Below are 24133 nucleotides of genomic sequence, written 5' to 3'. Positions count from 1 at the left end.
CTGAAATGCAGACATTTTATTCTTCCCCTCCAAGAAACTTAATTAGCACACAGTTGTTAATTGCAGATTTTCAGGGCTTTACACAGCTGCCTTCATTAATTTTTTTCATTTACGTGCAGGAATATCAGACTTGTTCCATCTTATCACAGACAGTGCAATAGACTCTGAATTATTTTAAACTAAATGGTCTAAATCTTATTTGCATATTAGATAAATATAGACACAGACTGGGGAAGAGCTGCATCCAGATCAGGTGTTGAAGCTGATTTATGCATGTATATATCCAAATTATAACAATCCCTTTACGCTGCCACGTGTGTTTTCACTTCTAGGCTGGTAAAAGTGACGTTGTATGGATCCCAGATTAAACTGTACAACATTGAAACCGCAGTCCCCTCTGTGCTGAAACCTGACCTCATCGATGTGTGAGTATGGGAGACACTCTGCAAGTGATGGCACCCAAACTGGGGGCCTCTGTGGGGAGGAGAAGCATTAGAGCTCCTGAGTGTGCTGCTCTGACCCCTGGCTGGGAGCTGTTCTGTGAAACACTGCTCCAGCTGTTGGCAGCTCACCAGCAGGGCCCCTTCTTTAAACTGATGAAAGTCAAGGCTGCTGCCAGCATTTTGGACCACTGCTTCCTCTAAGGGGTGTACTCAGGTCATTTAAAGAAAAATACGTTTGTGCTGAGAGGTAACAGTGCCCATTATATTAGCTCTGAAAGCAAACTGTAAAAGCCTCATTCTTTTGCAGTGTAATTACTGATTAAATAAGTGTTACAATAGTGATATTGTAAAGAAATTGGATCCACTGTCAGTGTGTAGTTCCAGTTTATGGATTTTTTGCTACCAAAGTCAGATCTATGGCTCAGGTAAAAGATGTTTTTCCTAGTTGAGGGTTTCAAGTCCTTGGCTTCCAAGACAAGCATGTGTCTTCCAGCTGTGCAAGCCATTTCTGGGACAAATGACTGCCTGCCATCCAGACATTGATATTGTGTGAAATCTTGATGCTGGTGGTGATAGGTCACCACTAGGACAGCCTTTTAGAGACTTTCCCTTCCCAAGGCTGTGTAGCACAAACGTGTTCCCTGCCAGCTGGTGTTTTGTGGGCAGAATTGAAGGTTTGAACATGTATTCTACTTTGCAATTGCATCTATAGCAGCTCCTTGAAAACCCCACTAGATTTCATCATACCGTTCCCTGAATGTCTCCTGTTAGTCCCACGTTAATAGCACTGAATTTTATGCAGATGATGTTCTTCTAATTGTCTCTTTCCTTTCCTCGTTTAAAATAATTTGGGAGATGTTTTCCATGAGCTGTTAGCGAGGGGTTGTCATCCTTTTCTCTGCCTGATGCCCCTAAGAAACCTGTGATCCACTTTTTAGTGCTTTCTTAACAAAGGCACTTTGTCAAACATTTGGGGGACACCTGTCTGAAACATCCTGACTCGAATTTAATATGGTGATAAAAGTGTCATTATAAAGTATGGTTATAGTCAGCCTACCAGTTGATGATAATTTGACCTTATCAATTCACACCTTTGGCTCAATATTGTGGGTCAATGGTGAGCCCAGTTGCTGCACACCTTTAAATATGCCTTGAATGTACAGGTTCCAGACCAAGAAAAAAATAACAGTAAGGAATTTTTCAAGACAAAGCTTCCAGATTTGTGTGAGAGTACCCGGTGTTCGTTCCCAGCCTGCTATCAGAGCTGCCCACCATGCTTAGCACCATGCCCTTCTCTTTGTGTCCCCTTCATCCTGTGTCTCTGACTGCTGCTGTGCCTCTCCCCAGCCACGCTCAGTCCCTGGCAGCCCTGCAGGCCTATGCACATTGGCTGGCCCAGTTCTACAGCGAAGTTCACCGGCAGAACCCGGAGCAGTTCATCTCTCTGGTGTCCACGGCGCTGGAGGCCATCACCCCCCTCATCAGCTCCAAGGTACTGCTGCCACTGGGCTGCCACCTGCAGCAGGTGACCCACAAGTGCTCAGGTCTGCTCTGGACCACTCTGGGGCTCTGGGGGTGGGTCTGAGAGAGACACAGCAAATGTCTCGTAGGGTGAGACCAGGAGCAGTTCTGAATAACACTGTGCGTCAAACTAATCAAGAATAAGCAATTTACAGGCTTATAAACTAATGATTTTTTGGCTTGAAAGCAAGGAAATCTCTATTTCATGGTGTTAAGGGAACTGGCTTTCACTCTAATTGATAAATAAATCATAGAAGCATGGAATTGTTTAGGTTGGAAAGGCCCTCCAAGACTGAATCTAGCTGTTCCCCCAGCACTGCCAAGGCCACCACTAAACCATTTCCCCAGGTGCCACATCCATATGCTGTTAAATTCCTCCAGGGTTGGGAACTGCAACACTGCCCTGGGCAGCCTGTTCAAATGCCTGACCACCCTTTCCATGATGAAATTTTCCCAGTATCCAACCGAAAGCTCCCCTGACACAACTTGAGGCTGTTTCCTTTCACTCTGTCCCTCGTTCCCTGGGAGCAGAGCCCGACCCCCGCCTGGCTCCCCCCTCCTGGTCCTGGCAGCCCTGGTCCTGTGTGCCATTGGTTCTGGGTGGAGTGTTACTGGGCAGCCTGAGCACCCTGTCTCTCTCAGGTGCAGGAGAAGCTGCTGCTCTCTGCGTGTCACCTGCTCGTCTCTTTGGCCACCACGGTGCGCCCGGTGTTCCTCATCAGCATCCCAGCAGTGCAGAAGGTCTTCAACAGGATCACAGACACTTCTGCCCAACGCCTCCCAGACAAGGTGGGTTGTCTCAGGCATGTCTCAGTGTACACCAGGTGTCCTTGGGAGGCTGTGCCTCAGCTCTTACTGTAGCAAGATATAACCTCAAAAAGTTTGGAGGGGCAGCAATTCTCTCAGTATTGTGGATACCCGGTGATGCTGTTTGTAATTAATGATCTATTTCAAGCAACAGCATAAGTTAAAAATGCAATTGCACCTCTTAGATCTGATTCCTTTCTCACTTGCTGACACAGTCCCTGATTCTGCATCATTTTTACAGTACAGGCACATTGATTCTGACCTACAGGAAGAGTTTTCTGTGAAACAATAGGTTAGCACTCCACATGCCTCACTCCAAGTTACTCAAAGTACTACAGTTACTCCAAGTACTATAAATGGAATATACTTAGAGTATTTATATTACTTCTGTAATATAAATACTATAAATATATTCTGCTTATAGTACTAAAAAGCCACAGTGGAGGCTGGGATATGGTTGTATTGTGTGCTAGCAAGGAAGCATAAAGTACTGTACAAGTGAAGAAGCTCAGTGTGTAAACCAGACAAGAAGAAACGAAAGTAGAATCATCTTTGGTTTTATAAAGAACAGAGACTTAATGTATCAGAGAAGGTCTGGCAGAGCTGGGAGCTGGTTCCAGGCCTTAAATACTGGAGTTTTGCTTCTTCCTTACCTTGCAGAGCTGTTAGTTTTCACTTGGGCTCACCTGCTCTGAACTCTTTCCTCAAACAGCGAGCACTGCTGATGTGTCAAACAGCTGTAAAATGTCACTTCACTCTGGGGTTGTGCTCTAACGAAAGTTAAATTGCAGACATGGTAAAAGTCTTTGCTTAATGTTGCCCAGAGAAGCTGTGGCTGCCCCATCCCTGGAAGTGTTCAAGGCCGGGTTGGACGGGGCTTGGAGCAACCTGGGCTAGTGGAAGGTGTCCCTGCCCGTGGCAGGGGGTGGAATGAGATCAGAGAATCACAGAATATCCTGAGTTGGAAGGGACCCATAAGGATCATCGAGTCCAACTCCTGGCCCTGCACAGGACACCCCAGCAGTCCTACCCTGTCCCACCCGTTGTCCAAACCCTCCTGGAGCTCTGGCAGCCTTGGTGCTGTGCCCACTGCCCTGGGGAGCCTGGTCAGTGCCCAACCACCCTCTGGGGGAAGAACCTTTTCCTGAGATCCAGCCTGACCCTGCCCTGACACAGCTCCAGCCATTCCCTGGGTGCTGTCCCTGGTCCCCCCAGAGCAGAGCTCAGTCCCTGCCCCTCCTCTGCCCCTGCCCAGGCAGTTGGAACTGCAGTGAGGTCTCCCCTCAGTCTCCTCTTCTCCAGCTGAACACACCAAGTGCCCTCAGTGTCCTCACACGGCTTCAAATCAAGGCCCTTCCCCATCTTCTTAAATGAGCTTTAATGTCCCTCCCAGCCCAAACCAGCGTGTGATCCCAATCTCTGGTCCCTCCCAGGCCCAGGTGTTGGTGTGCAGAGCCCTGTCCAACGTGCTGCTGCTGCCCTGGCCCAACCTGCCCGAGGGGGAGCAGCAGTGGGCCGTGCGCTCCACCAACCACGCCAGCCTCGTCTCGGCCCTCACCAGGGAGTACCGGCAGCTCAAGGCCACGGCCATCCTGCCCCAGAGGAAAGTGCAGCTGGAGGACAGTGAGTACCTCGTGTCCTGGCAGCTGCAGTGTGAGCAGCACAATAGCTCCTCAATAAGCTCATTTTCCGATAATTATTGCCGAGAAACTTTCTAGCCTGTGGGGAGGGTGGGAAAGGAGCAACTGGTGTTTTCTTCCTATTTTTGGAGGTTTTTCTGCTGTGTGAAGGGCCCGGGTTGCTTGTAAACTCTTCCATCAAAGTACTGTCTTCCCAGGGAAGGTGGAATCAAATTGGGGGTAAAACTTTAAATAGCAGGGATTGCATCAGGAGTACTGAACAGCCTAATGCTGGGAGGTTGTAGTAGTAGAAAGATTGGCTGGAAACAGCATTAACGAAGATCATGGTTATAAAAACTGAAGAGGGCAAATAAGAATTTCTTCGGGACTTGGGAAGTAATGTAGAGGGTTTGTATATGTAGGAGGAGAGCTCTGAACTGATGGGGTGCAGAGAAACTTCTGTCTATGTTTTGGAACTGGTTTGGGGCATATCTTTTGGGGGTTTTTTAATTGAGGGTCACTTTGAAAATTAGTTAGAAATGTGCAGTGTCACGTGTGTGAACCTCTTACCCCTGAGTAGTTTTGGCACATACAAGAAGTATCAATTCTCTTGTTTTGCAGCCAAAGTGATCATCCATCAGACACTCAGCGTTCTGGAAGATATTGTAGAAAGCATCTCCGGAGAGTCCACCAAGTCCCGCCAGATCTGTTATCAGTCGCTGCAAGAATCCGTGCAGGTCTCACTAGCCCTCTTCCCAGCTTTCATTCATCAGTCAGGTATAACCACAGGCCAGGTTTCATGCTGTGAGTAGCTCTCTGACCCCCTGATCACACCCAGAGCAGCAGCTCAGAGTCGTGGTGTTTTTGTGAAGTGTGTGGACTTGCTGTGCCTGGATGTGCTGTGAGGCTGTGCTGGGTGGACTGGGCTGAACCACAAAAGGGAAGGGAGATCTCTGCCAGCAGGAAAGATGGTCACACAATTCCAGAAGATGGAGATGATCATGAGCACAAAAATAAGCTTTAAAATACTCTGGCTGTGTTTGCCATTTACGTTCTCTCCAGAAGCTTGAAGACAAAGAGGAATAGATCTCGTCAGATTAGGTCAAATGATGTGGGGTTTGGGGATTCTTTTTCCCCGAGATGGAACCAGGACTGTCACTTGGGAACCTTCTTCTGGCCAGCAGTTTACATTCTGTATCACATCAGGGTGCTTGTCTCATGACGAGCAAGGTGTTCCAGGAAAACTTTTGGAGTTGGGTGGGATTTTCTCAGTGAAGCAGCTGTGGAGGAGGAAAGGAAGCGCAGAGAGGATCCAAGGCAGCCAAGCTGATGCTGTGACTCCAGTGACCTGTTGCCTTCAGAACAGGCTGGCAGCCTCATCAGTGGCTGTTTATTGGCTGTCAAAGGCTGTATGATGAATGAGGAGCTGAGCAGCTCCAGCTTGCCATGGTTATTCCATCTTTCTTGGGACTGGTGAGGGGTCAGCTGGGTGCTGATCAGCTCACTGCATAACCACGTGCTCAAAGATGACTTCTGAAGCTGAACAGCCTTTTCAGTTCCTGCCAAAAAAAGATTCTGTCTCCTCCACCCCAAGCTGTGTGGATGTTTTGGATTTCCTGGTGTTTCCTGTTAACCCTGTAAAACCAGTAAGCAACCAGAGATGGGCCCATGAGCTCTCTCCAAGCAGTCTGTGTAGGCAGAGCACACTAAGGGCCTTGCTGGCAGTGTTGGGTTTGTTCTGAGGTGTTTGGTGCTGCCTGTACTTGTCATCCCTGGCAGGTTTTGGAAGTGGATGAACAATTTTTAAGCCCTGTAGTGCTGTGGGTGTCAGTTCCTAAGACAACCCTGGTGGTAAATTCCCGAGTAAATGAGGTTCCCTGAACAGGAGGAGCAAACTTAAGGCATACATAAAAGACTTAAACATAAAAGACTTATTGATGCACTCAAATGTTCCCTTAACATGCACTTTTTGCTTTCCTGTTCTTATCTTAGATGTGACAGATGAGATGCTGAGCTTCTTCCTTACCCTTTTCCAAGGCCTGAGGGTGCAGATGGGAGTGCCTTTCACTGAGCAGATCATACAGACCTTCCTGAACATGTTCACCAGGTATTGTCCAACATTGGTCACTTCTTTCTTACCCCTCAGGTTGATTCATCTTCATAAGCTGCTCACACAGAGTCCTTGTCCCTAAAGAGTGTGCTGTTTCCAACCTTTGTGTCCGGACTTTTGTCATGTCTCAGGACTAAATCTGAGGAGAACATTTCCAAGTCATAAGTGACCCAGCATATGCACATCAATCAATTGCCATTGTGCAATTCCAGCTTTCCCGTGGACTTTCTGGCAGTGTGGGATATTGAACTGGACTGTCACGTTCCCTATTAGCTCCTGCCCAAGATCTGAGGGTGCCCCATCACTTGAGCATTTTTCGGGGTGTGGAGTCGGTCAGTCTTCAGTCACAACCTATCTCCCTTCTGTGGCTTAATATACTTGGCCTGTATTAATTGAGCAGATTTAGAGGCATTACGTGTTTTCCAGTAAATCAGGTGAGCACACAGATCTCTGGGAAGGCTCCTAATGACTGTTTGTTGTCCCAGGGAGCAGCTGGCAGAGAGCATCCTCCACGAGGGCAGCACCGGCTGCCGGGTGGTGGAGAAGTTCCTGAAGATACTGCAAGTGGTGGTGCAAGAGCCAGGCCAAGTGTTCAAGCCTTTCCTGCCCAGTGTCATCTCACTGTGCATGGAGCAGGTGTATCCCATCATTGCAGAGGTAGGGCTGCCCTCACAGGAGAGGGAAGGGGGAATGGGAAGGGAAGGCATTGCTGAGGAGTGGCAGCAATGAAGCTTTGGCTTTCCAAGAGCTGTAAATGTCAGTGCCTGTGGAGGAAAACTGGGTGAGAAGTCAGTGAGAGCTGGAAGCCGTGTGGGTGGAGGATTTTGTTAGGACTTGTCAAGAAAGGCTAAAATTATAGAGATGGTCAAAACAAGAGGTAAAACTCAAAACTCAGCATGATCCTACAGCTGCTGAATTTGGTGCTTCCTTTGGCTGCCAAGCAAGCCCTGGATGTGGGTCCTTTGGCAGTGGGATCCGGGGGATGAGTGGGATTCCAGCCCAGGAGCCTACTTTGAATTGTGTTCCCCTCTCCTCCCAGCGCTCATCTCCTGATGTGAAAGCAGAGCTGTTTGAGCTGCTTTTCCGGGTCCTGCACCACAACTGGCGGTACTTCTTCAAATCCAGTGTGCTGGCCAGTGTCCAGAGGGGAGTGGCAGAGGAGCAGATGGAGAACGAAGCCCAGTTCAGTGCCATCATGCAGGTAACTCACCTCTCCCCACCAGAACCCTTCCTGCAGTGGAGCACGCAGGACTTGTGGCAGTGCATTAAACGTGGAATCACAGAATCCTTTGGGATGGAAAAGCCCTCTGAGATCGAGTCCAACCATTCCCCCAGCACTGCCAAGGCCACCACTAACCCACGTCCCCAAGTGCCACATCCACACGGCTTTTAAACCCCTCCAGGGATGAGGACTCCACCTCTGCCCTGGGCAGCTGTGCCAGGGCTGGACAGCCCTTTTTCCAAAGAAATTTTCCCAATACCCAATTTAAACCTCCCCTGGCACAACTTGAGGCTGTTTCCTCTCCTCCTGTGCCTTGTTCCCTGGGAGCAGAGCCCGACCCCCCTGGCTCCCCACTCCTGTCAGGGAGTTGCAGAGAGTGGGAAGGGTTTTTCACCTGTAGTTGTGTAACTCTTCCAAACTCACGTGGATGTCTCATTTTGGGAGATACTTATATAATAGTCTCAGTATTAACTTCAGGCTGGTTGACAATACTGAACTACTTGTTTTATTACTTGGCTCTTGTTGGTTTGATACAAAACTCTTATTTAATGTTCTGTAAGTGTTCTCCACACAGTCAGTGGTTTGTGTGAAGGATATTAATACTTTGTGTGCTGGTTTCCACACGAGTTCTGAGGGCAGAACTGGCTCATTCTTAAAGGGGACTTGGGCCATTTTTATTCATTTGACAATAAATGGCTGGTTTGGGGGAATAAACTCTTGTGATACCTTGAAGAGGAATTATTAAAATTCTGCTGCCTGTCTCTGTACAGAGCTGACTTCATCTGCTTACATCACCTGTACAGTGTTTTGGAGGTGTTTAGGGTGTAAAAGATGTTTTATTTCACACTGTGCAGCCCTGCCAGGTTAGTTCAGGGTCCAGCAAATTTTGTTCCTGGGTTCTTTACTGCTTCAGTCATGCCCAATTCAGCCTCCCAGGTCCCATCTCTAAATTCTTTCTAGTGTAGGGCAGTGACATCTGCCAGTCACCTTGGTCATATGACTGGGATTGAGGACCCAACCTGTGCATGTGTCCTGGTTTATTCACTTTTGGTAGCATCCCTGAGAAAGAGCCCCATGCTTCAGGAGCAGCCTGCCTGCTGAGGGAGCTGGGCTCAGCATCCCTGTCCCTCTCAGTGCCAGCTTGGCCTGCCTGTTCCCCATGCACTCATCTTAGCAGCTGCTCTGCAGGGATGTGACCATGTTCCCACTAAAATTCCCATTGATCTGGCAGTGGCACAGTTGACTTGAACAACTGCCTGTGTTGTTATTTTGCTGCACTGAGGCTCCCAGGGGTTTGTTCTGGTGTCAGGGTGAAAATGATGTTGTTCTGCATGGCATGTCTGATGTTTGCTGTAATACCAATCCCTTTCCTTCAACTCTGCTTTGTTCCCAGGCCTTTGGCCAGTCCTTCCTGCAGCCTGACATTCACCTGTTCAAGCAAAACCTCTTCTACTTGGAGACGCTGAACACGAAGCAGAAGCTGTACCATAAGGTGGGTCCTGCCTGACTTCTGTGCATGGAAATAGGTGGGTGTTGTTCTGGGGCTTGTTTTAAACCACTCAGAAACTGCAGGTCAGGATTTGATGGCTTTTGTGCCACGGCCTTTGGGTGCTTGCCATGCTCTGGATGGTGGGAGTGGTGGTACCACCTCCCTGATCTTGTGCGGGAGGCACGGGAGGGATCCCAGCTCTTGTCATAGTAAAGCCTTGATGTGTGTCCTCCTGTGACAGTGAGAGAAAGCAGAGAACACGCAGTGACAGTCTGGGAAAGTAGGAATTGGGGTCATCAGTGGGATAGTGGACAAGTCCCTCCAACTATCCCATCTGGGACAGGGTATCCAGTACTCACAGGCACAGGTGGGTGTCTCCATCACTGCCAGGCAGGACCAGCCTCCAGCCCCTCTAAGCTGTTAGCTGCTGTCATGAGGGATTACAGGAGGAATCCAGGGAATCTGGTTAGCCTGTGAAAGGAGAGCTTTCAGTGTCCATCTGTGGTCACAGCTGAAGGACAGCCCTTCATGTTCACAGGTGCCTGGAGCAGAATTCCAGGCAGCTGGCCACATTCCCTGGCTCTGGGGAGGAATACAGCTGGCTGGAGGTGGAATGGGACTTGATGCTGATGGCTTTAGCAATACTTAAAACTTGGGTCAGAGCATAAAATCCCAAAGTGGTTTGGGTTGGAAGAGACCTTAAAGCTTATCCAGTTCCACTCTCCTGCCATGGGCAGGGACACCTTCCACTAGCCCAGGTTGCTCCAAGCCCCATCCAACCTGGCCTTGGGCACTTCCAGGGATGGGGCAGCCACAGCTTCTCTGGGCAACCTGTGCCAGGGCCTCCCCACCCTCACAGGGAAGGATTTCTTCCTAATATCCCATCTAACTCTGCCCTGTGTCAGTGGGAAGCCATTCCTGTCTCTCCTGTCCCTTGTCCTGTCCCCTCCAGGCCCTTGTCCCAAGTCCCTCTCCAGCTCTCTTGAAGCCCCTTTAGGCCCTGGAAGGGACTTTCAAGTCCCAAAGCATGAGGTAAGTGTGGCCAAATTAATGTTTAACTTTAAATCTGATGTTAATTTGCCTTATTTTAGCCATTTTTGATCTGGCTTGGCTTGGAAGATAACCTCAGTGCTCACGGGAGTTTACAGAGCCCATGGGTGCAGTCACGCCCGGTCTGTCCTTGCCGGATTTGTCCTTCTGGCTGCCCTGGTCCCTCCCGTGGGAGCAGTGAAGTCTCCTGACCATGTGCCTCTCTCCCTGTGCAGAAGATCTTCCGGACGACGATGCTGTTCCAGTTTGTGAACGTGCTGCTCCAGGTGCTGGTGCACAAGTCCCACGACCTGCTGCAGGAGGAGATCGGCATCGCCACCTACAACATGGCCTCGGTGGACTTCGACGGCTTCTACTCCGCCTTCCTGCCCGAGTTCCTGGCCAGCTGTGATGGGGTGGACTCCAACCAGAAGAACGTGCTGGGAAGGAATTTCAAAATGGACAGGGTAAGAAGGGGAACACTGATATTCCCAGGATGCACAGTTTTCCCCCCAGAACGCGCCGGTGGAACGTCTCCAGGCGGAGTTTTTCCAGGCAGTACCTTTTGTTCCAAACATTCCCACGCTCAGCAATCCCCAGCCAAGGATTTCTCACTGTAGGTAGCAGCACTGCCACGTCATCTCTCAGACTGCTGGATGCTGTAGGAGTTAGGGAATATGTTTCCTGGAAGAAGTTTTAATAGGGGTAGACTGACATTTTCCAGAGTGGGACACTCGGATCCTTGCCAAAATCTTGCTCCAACTGCTGGCCAGATGGGTTACAGTAAGGACAACAGCAGAATAGCTGCAATGGCTCACAATCCTTGAAACCCCTTGTGTGTGGGAATCAAATGGGGGGGTCTTTAACCTCCCTTGGGAATATCGTGGCAAACCAGCGGGCCGTGGCTTCCATCTGCTGAGGCTTGTCTATTGAGTGATTCCTCTTCTGAGGGAGATAATGGGGATTTAAGACCAAGGGTGAGGGTAGGAAAGGAGCCTTGGGAGAATTACTGGCCTCTAGAAGGCAATTGCACTTCAGGGAAATCAGCCCTTGGTAAGGGAGTATGTGGCCCCCAGGAGCCTTGGCAGAAGGGCAGCAAGGAATTACTGCTGGAAGAGCTGGGAGTGTTCAGCCTGGAGAAGAGAAGGCTCCAGGGAGACCTTGGAGCCCCTTCCAGTGCCTAAAGGGGCTCCAAGAGAGCTGGAGAGGGACTTGGGACAAGGGCCTGGAGAGACAGGCCAAGGGACAGTGGCTTCCCACTTCCAGAGGGCAGAGTTAGATGGGATATTGGGAAGGAATTGTTGGCTGTGAGGGTGGTGAGGCCCTGGCACAGGTTGCCCAGAGAAGCTGTGGCTGCCCCATCCCTGGAAGTGTCCAAGGCCAGGTTGGACAGGGCTTGGAGCAACCTGGGCTAGTGGAAGGTGTCCCTGCCCATGGCAGGGGGTGGAACTGGATGAGCTTTAAGGTCCTTCCAACCCAAACCATTCTGGGGTTCTGACCATACCTGTTGAGCCTGAGTGCATGCTCATAAGCCAGTGCTAGGAACAAGGCCTGGATCCTGCAGCCAGCTCTGCATGGAGCAGCTCTGGAGCCATCTCTGCTCCCTGTACATGGGCTGCAGAAAGCAGAATTCCCTGGGCTCAGGCTGCAGAGGAATGGATCAGTTCTCGTGTGTGAACACACACCTGGGTGTTTGGCCCTCCCAGTCTCCTTCTGTTCTCACTGTCATGTTACTCTGCTGTACCAGGTGCTGTCTGTTCTCTTCCAGGACCTGCCCTCGTTCACACAGAACGTGCACAGGCTGGTGAACGACCTGCGCTACTACAGACTCTGCAATGACAGTTTGCCCCCTGGAACTGTGAAGTTATAGTTGCTGCACTGGACTCCTCTTCCACCACTGTAGGGAACGGATCCATGTTTCGGTTTGCCACCACCCCCTCTCCTCCCGGGATTTGTCAGTGCTGCAGGACATGGGGTCCTGCCCATGGCCACGCCCTGGATTCACACACCACGCTTCCTTTTAGTTCTCCTTTCCCAGCCCAAAGGCCCTCAGCTGGAGTCAGCAGGATGTGTCTTAACGCCCACTCGTGGGGCATCCCAACCGTTGGAAAACCCTCTCCCGGGGCTTTCCTTCTGCTATAACGTAGCACTTTGTTGCGTCCGGAGATTTCTGTGGAGTTGTCTTGAGAGATCATGTCGGTATCAAACACGAGGCAGAAGCGCCAAAGACTAACTTCAGACATTCATACCTTCGTGTCATTCCACCTCCCTGCCCTGCCCAGCTTTCAGAGGAGGAGTCTCCTGATGTTGGGACTGGTTTGGCACTTCTGTCACTCCCTTTGTTTTTAAATTGCCTTGAAAACCTCCCCGATGTTTTCGGGGGTTAGAGACTTTTTTTTGGTTTTTTTAAACATTTTCTCATCATTCCATTGTGATACTAAAACGACATGCTTAATGGGAATAAAGTGCTTACTTTGTTGTTTTAAATACTTGGGACTGGTTAGTTTCCCTCTAGGCCATTCTGTTAAAGCTTTGTGATGCAGGCAATGATCCACAGCCTTTCCCAGGATCAGTAGTAAGGAGCAGCATCCTGTCCAGTCTCCCAGCAAGTCCAGCAGCTCCTGGAAGGTGCAGATTAATGATAGCTTCTTCCTCCTCTCTCCTTCATCACAGAATTTCAGAATGGTTTGAGTTAGAAGGGACCTTAAAAACAATCTCATTCCAAGCCCCCGTTCACACAGTGCCTGTGTTCCCTGGTGTTTTCTGTCACACTTTGGGCTGATCCATTCGTTCCCTCCAGCAGACTGTTGTCTGCATCGGTCGTGAAGTGCCTGCAGGAAGAAATCTCCCCACATTCCCAGTGATCACAGGAACTCATAGCTGAAGGCCAGCAGCTGGCCACTCAGTGATCCTGTAGTGGCATCTGAGCAATCCAGTGGCCAGACAGGCAGGACCAGATTTTGTGGAGCTTGTGGATCCCTGATCATGCAGCTGGGAAGGATTTCTTTTCCCTGCAGTCTCTAGTCAGGTATTCAGCAGTATTCAGTCGGTCTTCATTTTTAAATTTAATAGATGAAATTGGAGAGGGACTTTTCACAAAGGCCTGGAGTGACAAGGACAAGAGGGAATGGCCTGAAGCTAAAGGAGGGCAGGGTTAGATGGGATGTTGGGGAGAAATTCTTCCCTTTGAGGGTGGGAGGCCCTGGCACAGGTTGCCCAGAGAAGCTGTGGCTGCCCCACCCCTGGAAGTGTCCAAGGCCAGGTTGGATGGGGCTTGGATTCACCTGGGCTAGTGGAAGGTGTCCCTGCCCATGGCAGGGGATGGAATGAGATGAGCTTTAAGGTCCCTTCCAACCCAAACCATTCCATGAGTCTGTGAAATCAGTCTTAATTCCCTGTGGTTAATGGGCAGCTGCAGCTGGGGCTGCATCGTGGGAACAGCACCAGTTACTGGGAGGGGAGTGCAGCTGGAAGAAGTGGATCACATTTGGAGATGTGAATGTGAGATGACTGCCTCTGAAAAGCTGTGAGGTCCAGAGGGTGAGTTGGAGTGTAGCACCATTTACCCCATGGTTCCTCTAGTTAGTTTTGTGGAAAACACCTTTCCCTGTGCATGTTTGCTCTTGGGAGATAATGGGTGCTGTTTGGATGACCTGTGCAGAGCCCTCCATCCAGGCTCTGAACTGGGACCAGTTGGATGTTTGGGCTCCCTACCCTGCCACGGGCAGGTGAAGCAGAGTCCAGCTTGGCCAGGATGTGCCTCAGCTGGTACAGCCCGTGCAAGTGAGGACTGAGGTGTGGGTGGTGATCTGCTCCCAGCCTTCCCTGAGCTCCCTGCCAGCCACACCTGTCCCTGAGTACTTGGAGGAACTCAGTGCCACTATCTCCACATGTGCCCTCCCAGGCTCTGACAGGGTCTCTGGCCCCCCACTTCCTTCAGCTTTAGGAAGCAGGCTTGAAGCAAACTTCCATGACCTTGTCAAGCTGCTCTCCTGTGAGGTGTCTCTGGAGTTTGGGATGCAGGGGAAGCTCAATACAAAGTGATTTCCCAGTATGGGGGCTGAGATGGGGCTTGGAGAACTGAACAGAGGGGCTCCCATCTGGGCAGTGCCTCTGTCCCCCATGGCTTTAACACCCCTTTCCCAGCACCCACTCCATGTCCAGGGCAGCCCTGTGTCCCACAGAGGGGGCACACTGGCCTGGGTGCTCCACACTGTGCCTCTTCCACTGGGGTGGGGCATTCCTTGTGCCCCAGCTCAGGCTGGCGTGGGCTAACCAGGACTCTCCTTGCCTGGACACCGGGGGCGGCAGGTCTGGGTCTTGGCAGGGTCTGGGTCCTCCCGGCATGGATTTAGGCTCTGCTCCCACCAGGCTTGAGATTCCAAAGCGGGATGCTCCGGACCGGAGAGATTCCCCAGACCGGAGAGATTCCCCGGACCGGGATGCTCTGGACCGAGAGGATGCTCCGTGCCGGGATGCCCCTGTCCGGGATTTCCCGTGCAGGCGCGGAGGCCGCCCGGCCCCGGCGGCTGCTTTAAGGGGAGGGACGGAAGCCTGACCCGTCCCTGGGCTCGGCCGGGCCCCGCCGCGGCAGGTCCGACCGCCGGGCCCGCCATGGGCTCCCTGGGCCGCTGCCTGGCCCGGAGCCTCCCGCGGGGGCAGCCGGGCCTGAGGCCCCCCGGGCCCCGCTGCTACGGCTCCGGTGAGACACGGCCCCGTCCCTGTCCTGCCCCTGGGGACACGGTCCCGTCCCTTGGGACCCTGTCCCTCTTCTTTTCCAGAGGACCCCATCCTCCCTTGCGGATCCTGCCCTGTCCCTGGGGACCCTGTCCCCATCCTCATCCTGTCCTGGGGATCCAGTCCCCGTCCCTGTCGTGCCCTGGAGACCTGGTCCCTGTCCTATTCTGGGGGACTCTGTCCCCATCCTCATCCTGCCCTAGGGATCCGGTTTCTGTCCCTGTCCTACCTCGGGGGACCCAGTCCCCATCCCTGCCCTGTCCCAATCCCTATATTCCCTTCAGCCCCTTCCCTATCCTGCCCCTGGGGACCCACTCCTGATCCCTGTCCTGCCCCTGGGGACCCTGTCCTGTCCCCTCCTGTTCCCAGTCTGTCCTGCCCCTCGGGGCTCCTGTCCCCTCCTGCCCCCGGTGGCCCATCCCTTCCCGGTGCTCCCGATCCCTCCATCCTGGCCGGGTCCCAGCCCGCGGGGTCCTTCACTCCTCTGTGGTGTGAGTCGGTGCCAGGGTCTCCTACCCCATCCCCGTGTGCCAGTGCGGGGCAGAGGCCAGAGCTCGCTGCTCCCTGAAGGTCCCAAGGGGTTCGATGTCCCCGGGGCTGTGATGGAGGGACCCCGGAGCTGTCCTGAGGGGACGGGGCAGGATCCCGGCAAAGCAGGATGTCCAGCAATGCCCAGAAAAGGGGGTGAATTTTCGGGGTGGTTTGTCTCACTCTGCCCCCGCCAGCACCGGGGCTACCCAGCCCTGCAGCCCAGGATGGGAACCCGAAGGCTGGGGCTGATGGTGAAATGCCCCGGCTTGGCGTCCTTTCTCCCTCTCCCTTCCTCTCCTTCCTGTCCCCTCTGTCCCTTCAGCGGACAGGATGCACTGTCCCTTGGGGCACTTCTGTCCCCTCCTGCAGCGCAGCTGTGGCAGGGCCCGCGGTGCAGTCAGACCCTGCCGCCCCGCAGTGCCGTGGGTGAGAGCGATGCCAGACCCCTCCATCCCACGGTGCTCGGTTTTGCTCTCCACCAGTGGACGCCGTGACCAGGGACCCTCCGGGCTGGGGAAGGACCCGGGCAGGAGGCAGGGTGGCACCCGCAGCCCCGGCCCCGGGACACGGCAGTGCGGAGCCATCAGCCAAAACCAGAGACAACACTGGGCCAAAGGGTGTTTCCTGGCTGGGGACACATCCCCAGCACCCATCAGGGCTTTGTGGCACGTCCCTTGGGTCCCTGCTGGGACCCCGCCGGCCTGAGAGGCACAGCTCGGCCAGAGGCCGCGCCCGCGATGGGATGGGGACGGGGATGGGGACGGGGATGGGGACACGGACGGGGATGGGGACACGGACGGGGATGGGTTCCCATCGGCAGCCGCTGGGACCCAGCACAACCCGTGGTGCCGCGGGGGCGTTTTGGGGTCCTGCTGTGCACAGCCTGTGCCGGCCCCGTGTCCCGCGGAGGTAACGCTGCCCCTCGGTCCGCGCAGCCCCCCCGGAGCTGCGGGAGAAGACGCTGGTCCTGGCCAAGCCGGACGCGGTGCAGCGGCGGCTCGTGGGGAACATCATCCAGCGCTTCGAGCGCCGCGGCTTCAGACTGGTGGCCATGAAGCTGCTCCAGGTACCCGCTCCTGCAGGGAATGCCGCTCCACGGCCGGCCGGGGAGTGCCGGGGGGGGTGTCCCCACTGTCACCCCCCACTCCCGTCAGGTGGACCAGGGGCTCGTGGACAGGCACTACCAGGAGCTGCGGCACAAGCCCTTCTACCCTGCACTCGTCACCTACATGACCTCGGGGCCGGTGGTGGCCATGGTGAGGGGCCAGGCCGGGGGGCTCGGGGGTCCCGGGGGGCACGGAGGGCTCAGCTGTCCCTGTCCCGCAGGTGTGGGAGGGCTACAACGTGGTCAGGTCCACGCGGGCCATGGTTGGGGACACCGACTCCGTGGGGACCATCCGGGGGGATCTCAGTGTGCACATCAGCAGGTAGGGCGGGGGGGATGGTGGTGGGACCCCATGGCCGTGGCACTGTCCCCATCCCTGTCCCCTCCCAGGAACGTCGTCCATGCCAGTGACTCCGTGGAGACGGCCCAGAGGGAGATCGGCTTCTGGTTCCAGCGGGACGAGCTGGTGGACTGGGAGAGCAGAGACAGGGACCACACCTACGGGCCCTAGGGATGGACCCCCGCGCGTGGACACCCCCAATAAACCCCCGTGCCTCCAGCCCTGGCTCCCGTCTCATCCCTCAGATGCCATCAGCAAGTACTGGGGGGCTCTGAGGGGTACTGAGGTGGTACTGGGAAGCTCTGGGAAGTGCTGGGATGTCACTGGGAAGTGCTGGACTGTCCCTGGGGGGCACTGGGGTAGCACTGGGAAATCCCTGTAGAGGCACTGGGGTGTCCCCAGGAGGAGTGGGGTGATACTGAGAAATTCTGTGAGGCACCACGGTGTCCTCAGAGGGCACAGGGTTGGTACTGGGAAGTTCTGGGAGCCACTGGGATATCACTGGGAGACTGGGGCGATTCTGGGAAGCTCTGGGATACACTGAGGTAACACCAGAGGGCACTGGGGTGTTACAGAAAAACTCCGGGAGGCACTGGGCTGTTCCCGTTGGGCACTGGGGTGTTACTGGGAGGCTCTGGGCGGCACTGGTGGGCTGCAGTAGCTTCTGTAGGTCGCTGGAAGAGACTGGGACAGGGGGGGCTGGGCTGTCAAGGGACACCGGGACACCACTGGGTGGCACTGGGAAACACTGGGATACCACTGTGATGTACTAGGACACCACTGGGACACCACTGGGATGTACTGGGACACCACTGGGAAACACTGGGACACCACTGAGATGTACTGGGAAGCAACTGGGAGCACTGGAACACCACTGGGATGTACTGAGACACCACTGAGAGCACTGGGACAGCACTGGGACACCACTGGGTTGTACTGGGAAGCACTGGGAGCACTGGGACACCACTGGGAAGCACTAGGACAACACTGGGATGCACCAGTGGGAAGCACTAGGACAACACTGGGATGCACCACTGGGATGTATTGGGAATCACTGGGAGCACTGGGACACCGCTGGGATGCACTGGGACACCACTGGGACACCACTGGGATGCACTTGGAAGCACTGGGATGCACTGGGACACCGCTGGGAATCGCTGGGAGCACCGGGACACCGCTGGGATGCACTGGGACACCGCTGGGAATCGCTGGGAATGCCCGGGAGCTCCGGTCTGCCCGCGGTGCTGCAGCTCCCGCCGTGGCCGCTGGGGGGCGCTGTGCCCGCCCTGTCTCACGCCGTTGCCAAGGCGACGCGGCGGCCGCCGCGCAGGCGCAGTGCGCGGTGCCGCCGCCCCCGCCATGGCCGAGGCCGCCATGGCCGCGCAGGCCCCTCCGGACGAGGAGGCGGACGAGTGTCTGCGGGAGTACCGGCACCTGCTCAGCCCCGACCTGCTCGCGTGAGTCCCGGGGGCCGCGGGGGTCCCTCCGCGCCGCATCCCCCGGGGCCCGGCTCTCACCGTCCCTCTGTTCCCGCAGGGGCCAGGTCGCCTTCATCACCGGCGGCGGCTCCGGCATCGGCTTCCGCATCGCCGAGATCTTCATGAGGTCCGGACTCCCCTCCCTCCCTCCCTCCTTCTTTCTCTCCTTCCCCTTTCCCCTTCCCCTTTCCCCTTCTCTTCCCCAGCTGCGGTGACGGGCCCTGGAAGCCCCGGGATGTGAAGCCGAGGGCAGCAGAGCCCCGAGCAGAGCTTTGGGCAGGAGCGGGACTGGCTCCGGGGCTGCGGCTGTGGGAGCAGGACCGGCCCTGTCCCAGCCCGGGGCAGAGCTCTGGTTCTCTCTGCGGGCTCGGGGCCGCAGCGGCTCCTCCAGGGCCTGCCCACACTGCCGAGGTGCCGGTGAGGAGCCGGCGCTGCCCGGCCCCTCTGACCAGCCCGTTCCCTGCAGGCACGGCTGCCGGACCGTCATTGCCAGCCGGAACCTGGAGCGGGTGTCGGAGGTGAGTCTGGGAATCCTTCCGCCCTCCCTGGCTGCAGCTGGGAGCCCTGGGAATAGTGCAGCAGGAGAGAGGACTTGCCAGTGCTGCCCTGTCTCCCAGCTCTGAGCACTCCAGCACCAGCAGCTGGTGGTGCTGGGCAGGGTGCCTGCGGGTTTAGGGGGGCTGCACCTCCTGGCACAGCTCAGTTAACCTGGAACCTGCTCTGGGGGGGCTCTTCCACACATCACGTTGGCTTTTTCTGGGTGAGAGAGAGAGAAACAAGATGAGGTAGAGGTCTGTCAGCAGAAACGTGGCAGAACCCAAGGGCAGACTTAAACCTCAGCTTGGAGTGGTTCCAGATGCCCTTGTGCAAGGGTTGTGTGGGTGGGTACACTGAGCCCCAAAAGCTCCATTATCCTGTGTTTTGGGGCAGAGGGGAAGGTGCAGGAGTGCTGTAATTTCATGTTCCCTTATATGCTAGAAAAAGCTGCAAAGCTCAGCAGGTTTTAGTCCTCTGAGGTCACAGGCTGGGGCTCCTGGTGCTCAGTGCACCAGAGTGTTGTTGGGGCTCAAAGCCTCTCACAGAAGGGGCCCAAGGAGTCGAGGCAGGGAGGTGGAGTGTCACTGGGTGTTGTGCTTAATTTGCTAGGGAAAATCACTTTCTTAATGAGTCTCAGGGGTGGCTTGTGGCAGACCCTAAGCTGCAGAGCTGGCCCCTTTCACAGCTGACACCTGCCTGCTCTGCCTTTGCCCTTTTGCCCACTAACTTTTTGGACCTAAAGGTTAATGATGTCTGTACTCGTGCCAGAAATGCCTCGTTGGGGTCCAACCTTTGTACTTGCCCTGCAGAGATGTTTCCTGGGATGTGCTGTGTCCATGGCAGGCCACAAAGATAACCGAGCTTAGCAAGCTGTAGCCTCAGGGCCAGGCCAGCATCCAGTTTGGTTGGGACATGATGTGCAGGAGTTCTCCCTATCTACCCCAGGGCTCCCAGGCTGCTGCCAGGCAGGAGCTGGCCATGTTCAGACAGGTCTTTCCCCTGTCCACGCTGTTTGCTGTGTGCTCACAGGGATGTGGCTCCTCCCCGACTTCGTGCTCACCTGATACAAGGTCTAGGTCCAACCCCTGCTGAAGAAGAAAGTCCCAGAAAGCTTCTGAAGTCTCTTTTTATTCTTGCAGGCCTCAAAAAAGCTGGTGGCAGCCACAGGGCAGCAGTGCCTGCCTCTGTCCATAGATGTGAGGCAGCCCCAGACCATCGTGGCAGCGGTGGATGAGGCGCTGAAGGAGTTCAAGAGGATCGATATCCTCATTAACGGTGAGGATGGAGTGGGCAGGGGGAGGATTTGGGACAGGCTTGCTACTGGGAAGGGCATGTTCCTGCATGGGCCTCCCTGGGAGCATGGAGGTTCATGGTGCATGGCCATCCCTGTTTGCCTGGATTGGACCACCCCTGCCTCTGCCCTCGGGCTGGCTGTGCTACTGGGCACCTGGAGCCTCCAGCGTGTCCCCATATCAGGGCTGTCTCCACGTGCTCGCCAGTCTACCCAGACTGTATCCCTCGCCCTGCCTGTCAGAGAATTGCCCTGAACCTGTGGGATCTCTCCTGGTCTTGTTCTGACTGTTCCTGTTGTTCAGGTGCTGCAGGAAATTTCCTGTGCCCAGCCAGTGCCCTGTCCTTCAACGCCTTCAAGACAGTGATAGACATCGACACCATCGGCACCTTCAACACCTCCAAAGTCCTCTTTGAGAAATATTTCCGGGTAAGTGGCACCGGAGCCAGAGGACTCGGAGGAGAGGCTCTGGTAGGTGAGGGGTAGTGTCAAACCATACTGTGCTCCTAAGGAGTTCGGGGAAGTGTGGAGGGCACAAGGGAGCGCAGCAACCGTGTACTCAGGGCCGTGCTGCTGGGCCTCTGCCACCCACCCTGTGCAGATCCATTCCATTCCCTTCCAGGGATCCCAGCCCTGACCTGGGAATCCTGCTTGTCCTTGGGCTTTGGGCTGTTCCATACTCTGCCACCTGAAGAAGCTGTGATCTGCTGCTCCTTCTCCAGCTCTTTTGCTTTTTCTTGTCCTTTCCTTGTTCCCTGCATGTCCCACCTTCCTGGCAGGGCTCCTCTGACTGCCCCAGCTCTGAGGTTGGGTGGACAGAGCTGCCCCAGTGATGGTTTGGCAGTGCCCATGGGTGACTGCCCCTCCTAGCCCAGCTCTGCTGTCCTCCCTGTGTGACCCTTTGTGCTCTTTCCTAACTCTGCATCTCCTTTCCTTCCCCAGGACCACGGCGGGGTCATCGTTAACATCACAGCGACCCTGAGCTACCGAGGGCAGGCCCTCCAGGTGCATGCTGGAGCTGCCAAGGCTGCTATAGGTACTTCAGTGCTCCCTGCTGGGGCTCTGAGTTGTGTGGGGCCAGTAAAAAAGACAGTTCTTCCCAAATGTTGGGATGGGAAGATGTCCTGGGGAGGGGCAAGCATGAATGGGTGTGGTTACTGCATGCCTGGGTTTGGGATGAGGCTCTTCCCTCTCTCCCAGGGTCCTTTGTTCTCAGCCAGAGTCTTCTTTTTGCCTGCCCCCCACCCCCCAATAAAAAAGTTACTGGAATGGCTCCACTCCCCATGTCTCATTCCTGTTGTAATCCCTCCCCAGATGCCATGACCCGTCACCTGGCTGTGGAGTGGGGACCCAACAACATCCGTGTGAACAGCTTGGCCCCAGGACCCATCACGGGCACCGAGGGCTTCCGGCGACTGGGTGAGGCAACCTGGGCTCCCATCCCTGCCTGGCATCTCCCTGGGAGGGGACCAGGGGGACCCCCAGTGCCACACAGATCATGGGGTGTTGCTGCTTGGCAAGGCTGTCCTGTGGGCTGGCATGTCCCTGTGGGGGAACAGCCTTTCCACAACCCTGGTACCTCCCAGGACACTGTTTATTCCCTTGAGTGGCATCTTTTTGTACTCTCTGATGCCATGATGGAACGTGCTCCCCCAAAACTCAGCCTTGCCTGATGGTTTGGTTCTTGTAGTCCGTCAGGGGAGTGCTGGTGCAGCCCTGGAGGCTGAGAAAAACATGGAACTGTTGGAGTGAGTCCAGAGGAGGCCATGAAGATGCTCCAAGGGCTGGAGCCCCTCTGCTCTGGAGCCAGGCTGGGAGAGCTGGGGGGGTTCACCTGGAGAAGAGAAGGCTCCAGGGAGACCTGAGAGCCCCTTCCAGTGCCTAAAGGGGCTCCAGGAGAGCTGGAGAGGGACTGGGGACAAGGGATGGAGGGACAGGACAAGGGGGAATGGCTTCCCACTGCCAGAGGGCAGGGTTAGATGGGATATTGGGAAGAAATTTCTGTCTGTGAGGGTGGTGAGGCCCTGGCACAGGTTGCCCAGAGAAGCTGTGGCTGCCCCATCCCTGGAAGTGTCCAAGGCCAGGTTGGACAGGGCTTGGAGCAACCTGGGCTGGTGGAAGGTGTCCCTGCCCAGGGCAGGGAGTTGGAATAGGGTGAGCTTTAAGGTCCCTTCCAACTCAAACCATTCCATGATTCCATGATTCTAAAGCTCTCTGAGGTCCTATGTTGAGCTTGCTGTGTCAGTACAAACCCCACTGCTGGGCCTGAGCTCCCCTCCTTTAGCTCTCCCCAGGTTTGTGTCCCCAGGGTTGTCCCAGGATCCGATTGCAGTTCCCTGGAGCACTGAACAAGCCCCACAGGCAGTGCTGCAGTACCTGGCAGGCCGTGGTGATGGGCAGGTGCTCCCACGATCCAAGCTGACTATTTTCTGTCGCTTTTAGGTGGGAAATTTGCTGAGAAATCGAGCCTGTTTGACACGATCCCCCTGCAGCGCGCGGGGAACAAGACGGAGATTGCCCACAGCAGCCTGTACCTGGCGAGCCCCCTCTCCTCCTACGTGACAGGAACCACCCTGGTCGTGGATGGTGGGAGCTGGCTCACCTCTGCCAACAGCTTCTCTGCCTTGCTGGGTATTGCCTCATCCTCTGCTAAACTCTAGGTGACGTGCATTTCCCCCCGGGGGGTCGGAGCAGGGCTCCTCAGGGAAACACTTTCCCTGTGGAACAGAGCACAAGTCTGATGTGGAGCAGCTGAGGGAGCTTGGGGGTTTAACCTGGAGCAAAGGAGGCTCAGGGGGGATCTTGCTCTCTACAACTCCTTGACAGGAGGGTGGAGCCAGGGATGGGTCGGGCTCTGCTCCCAGGGAACAAGGGACAGGACAAGGGGAAACAGCCTCAAGTTGCACCAAGGGAGGTTTATATTGAATATTGGAAAAATTTTTTCACTGACAGGGTGGTCAGGCATTGACACAGCTGCCCAGGGCAGTGGTGGAGTCCCTGTCTCTGGAGGGATTTAAAAGCCCTGTGGATGTGGCACTTGGGGACATGGGTTAGTGGTGGCCTTGGCAGTGCTGGGGGAATGGTTGGACCTTTCAGAGGGCTTTTCCAACCCAAACAATTCCACGATTCTCTATGTGCATGGCTGCCATGGCAGTGGGTATGGTGACCTCATGGACACTCCTAGAGATGACCTGGGGAGGGCAGGAGAACTTGCTAGGTTTGTCCTTTGAGCCTGCATTGTGACATGGTGTTTCTTGTCATTCCCACTGGATGCTTGTCCAGACACCTCTGAGTGTCCCCCAAAGCAACATGGTGTCCCTTTGCTGTGCCCCAGCAGCAGGATTGGGCACAGAGGGTCCCGACAGCCTCTTCCTTGTACATGTTCCCCCCAGGCTGTCAGGGAAAGGGGTCTCCTTCCTTCCCGTCTCCCCTGCCTGTGTCCCACCCAGTAGCCTCCGTGAGCCGGGCCTGGCGAGGCAGGACTCTGTCCCCACCTCCACATTCTCTTGCAGATTTCTGGTCTGCAGGAGCAAACCAACCCCAGTGATGGACAGCGTGGGACTGACCGATGGACAGACGTGACCGAAGCTGCCCTGGGACACCTCGGGGTGACACCTGTCCCGGAGCAGGTGCATGGCCATGGCCTCTGATTGGTAACTGGTGGTGGTGGTGACACTGCCAGCCCTGTGTCTGCCTGGGGGACAGAGCTCAGGAGTTACTGGGTGGGGAGCAGTCCCACACCCATCCTGTGCCTTGACTGTCTTCTGAGCTGCTGTGGCTGAGGGCACAGGGACAGCACAAGGGGTGGGGCTGGGATGGTCACTGTCCCTTTGTGTTCCTCTGAGCTGCTCTCCTGGCCTTTCCCAAGTCCCAG

General features: G+C 55.1%; 3 protein-coding genes across 6 annotated transcripts in view; all 3 read left to right on the top strand.

The window, feature by feature from the left end:
- The window catches only part of XPO6 (exportin 6), a 54652-nt gene extending 41925 nt beyond the window's left edge, over nt 1-12727 (top strand). For both annotated transcript variants that reach the window (XM_027732778.2, XM_027732777.2), the window contains exons 14-24: nt 333-425; nt 1791-1935; nt 2607-2753; nt 4205-4394; nt 5012-5167; nt 6383-6497; nt 6986-7157; nt 7540-7701; nt 9116-9214; nt 10477-10707; nt 12009-12727. In XM_027732778.2, coding sequence (XP_027588579.1) covers nt 333-425; nt 1791-1935; nt 2607-2753; nt 4205-4394; nt 5012-5167; nt 6383-6497; nt 6986-7157; nt 7540-7701; nt 9116-9214; nt 10477-10707; nt 12009-12110 — 1612 coding nt within the window. In that variant the 3' untranslated portion in view covers nt 12111-12727. The remainder of the gene's footprint in view (nt 1-332; nt 426-1790; nt 1936-2606; nt 2754-4204; nt 4395-5011; nt 5168-6382; nt 6498-6985; nt 7158-7539; nt 7702-9115; nt 9215-10476; nt 10708-12008) is intronic.
- A 2117-nt stretch (nt 12728-14844) lies between these two features.
- Nucleotides 14845-17172, top strand: LOC113994090 (nucleoside diphosphate kinase, mitochondrial-like). 2 transcript variants are annotated; one of them, XM_039389576.1, is made up of 5 exons: nt 14845-14942; nt 16444-16574; nt 16663-16764; nt 16835-16935; nt 17022-17172. In XM_039389576.1, exons 1-5 carry the CDS (start codon nt 14855-14857, stop codon nt 17122-17124), a joined length of 525 nt encoding a protein of 174 aa, XP_039245510.1. In that variant the 5' UTR covers nt 14845-14854; the 3' UTR covers nt 17125-17172. The 2 variants fall into 2 exon arrangements, with proteins under 2 accessions (XP_039245510.1, XP_027588577.1); XM_027732776.2 differs by having other exon boundaries at nt 17004-17172.
- A 1125-nt stretch (nt 17173-18297) lies between these two features.
- On the top strand, nt 18298-24127 carry DECR2 (2,4-dienoyl-CoA reductase 2). Of its 2 annotated transcripts, none has more exons than XM_027732787.2 (9): nt 18298-18410; nt 18490-18558; nt 18898-18949; nt 20108-20243; nt 20564-20688; nt 21202-21295; nt 21574-21678; nt 22702-22890; nt 23772-24127. In XM_027732787.2, exons 1-9 carry the CDS (start codon nt 18313-18315, stop codon nt 23804-23806), a joined length of 903 nt encoding a protein of 300 aa, XP_027588588.1. In that variant the 5' UTR covers nt 18298-18312; the 3' UTR covers nt 23807-24127. The 2 variants fall into 2 exon arrangements, with proteins under 2 accessions (XP_027588588.1, XP_027588589.1); XM_027732788.2 differs by having other exon boundaries at nt 22702-22919.
- The last annotated feature ends 6 nt before the right edge of the window (nt 24128-24133 follow it).

Source organism: Pipra filicauda, unplaced genomic scaffold, assembly GCF_003945595.2.
Source record: "Pipra filicauda isolate LSUMZ 115617 unplaced genomic scaffold, ASM394559v2 scaffold73_size2923735_pilon, whole genome shotgun sequence".
In the NCBI taxonomy this organism is placed as follows: domain Eukaryota; kingdom Metazoa; phylum Chordata; class Aves; order Passeriformes; family Pipridae; genus Pipra; species Pipra filicauda.
This window is presented reverse-complemented; position numbering and strand designations above follow the sequence as displayed.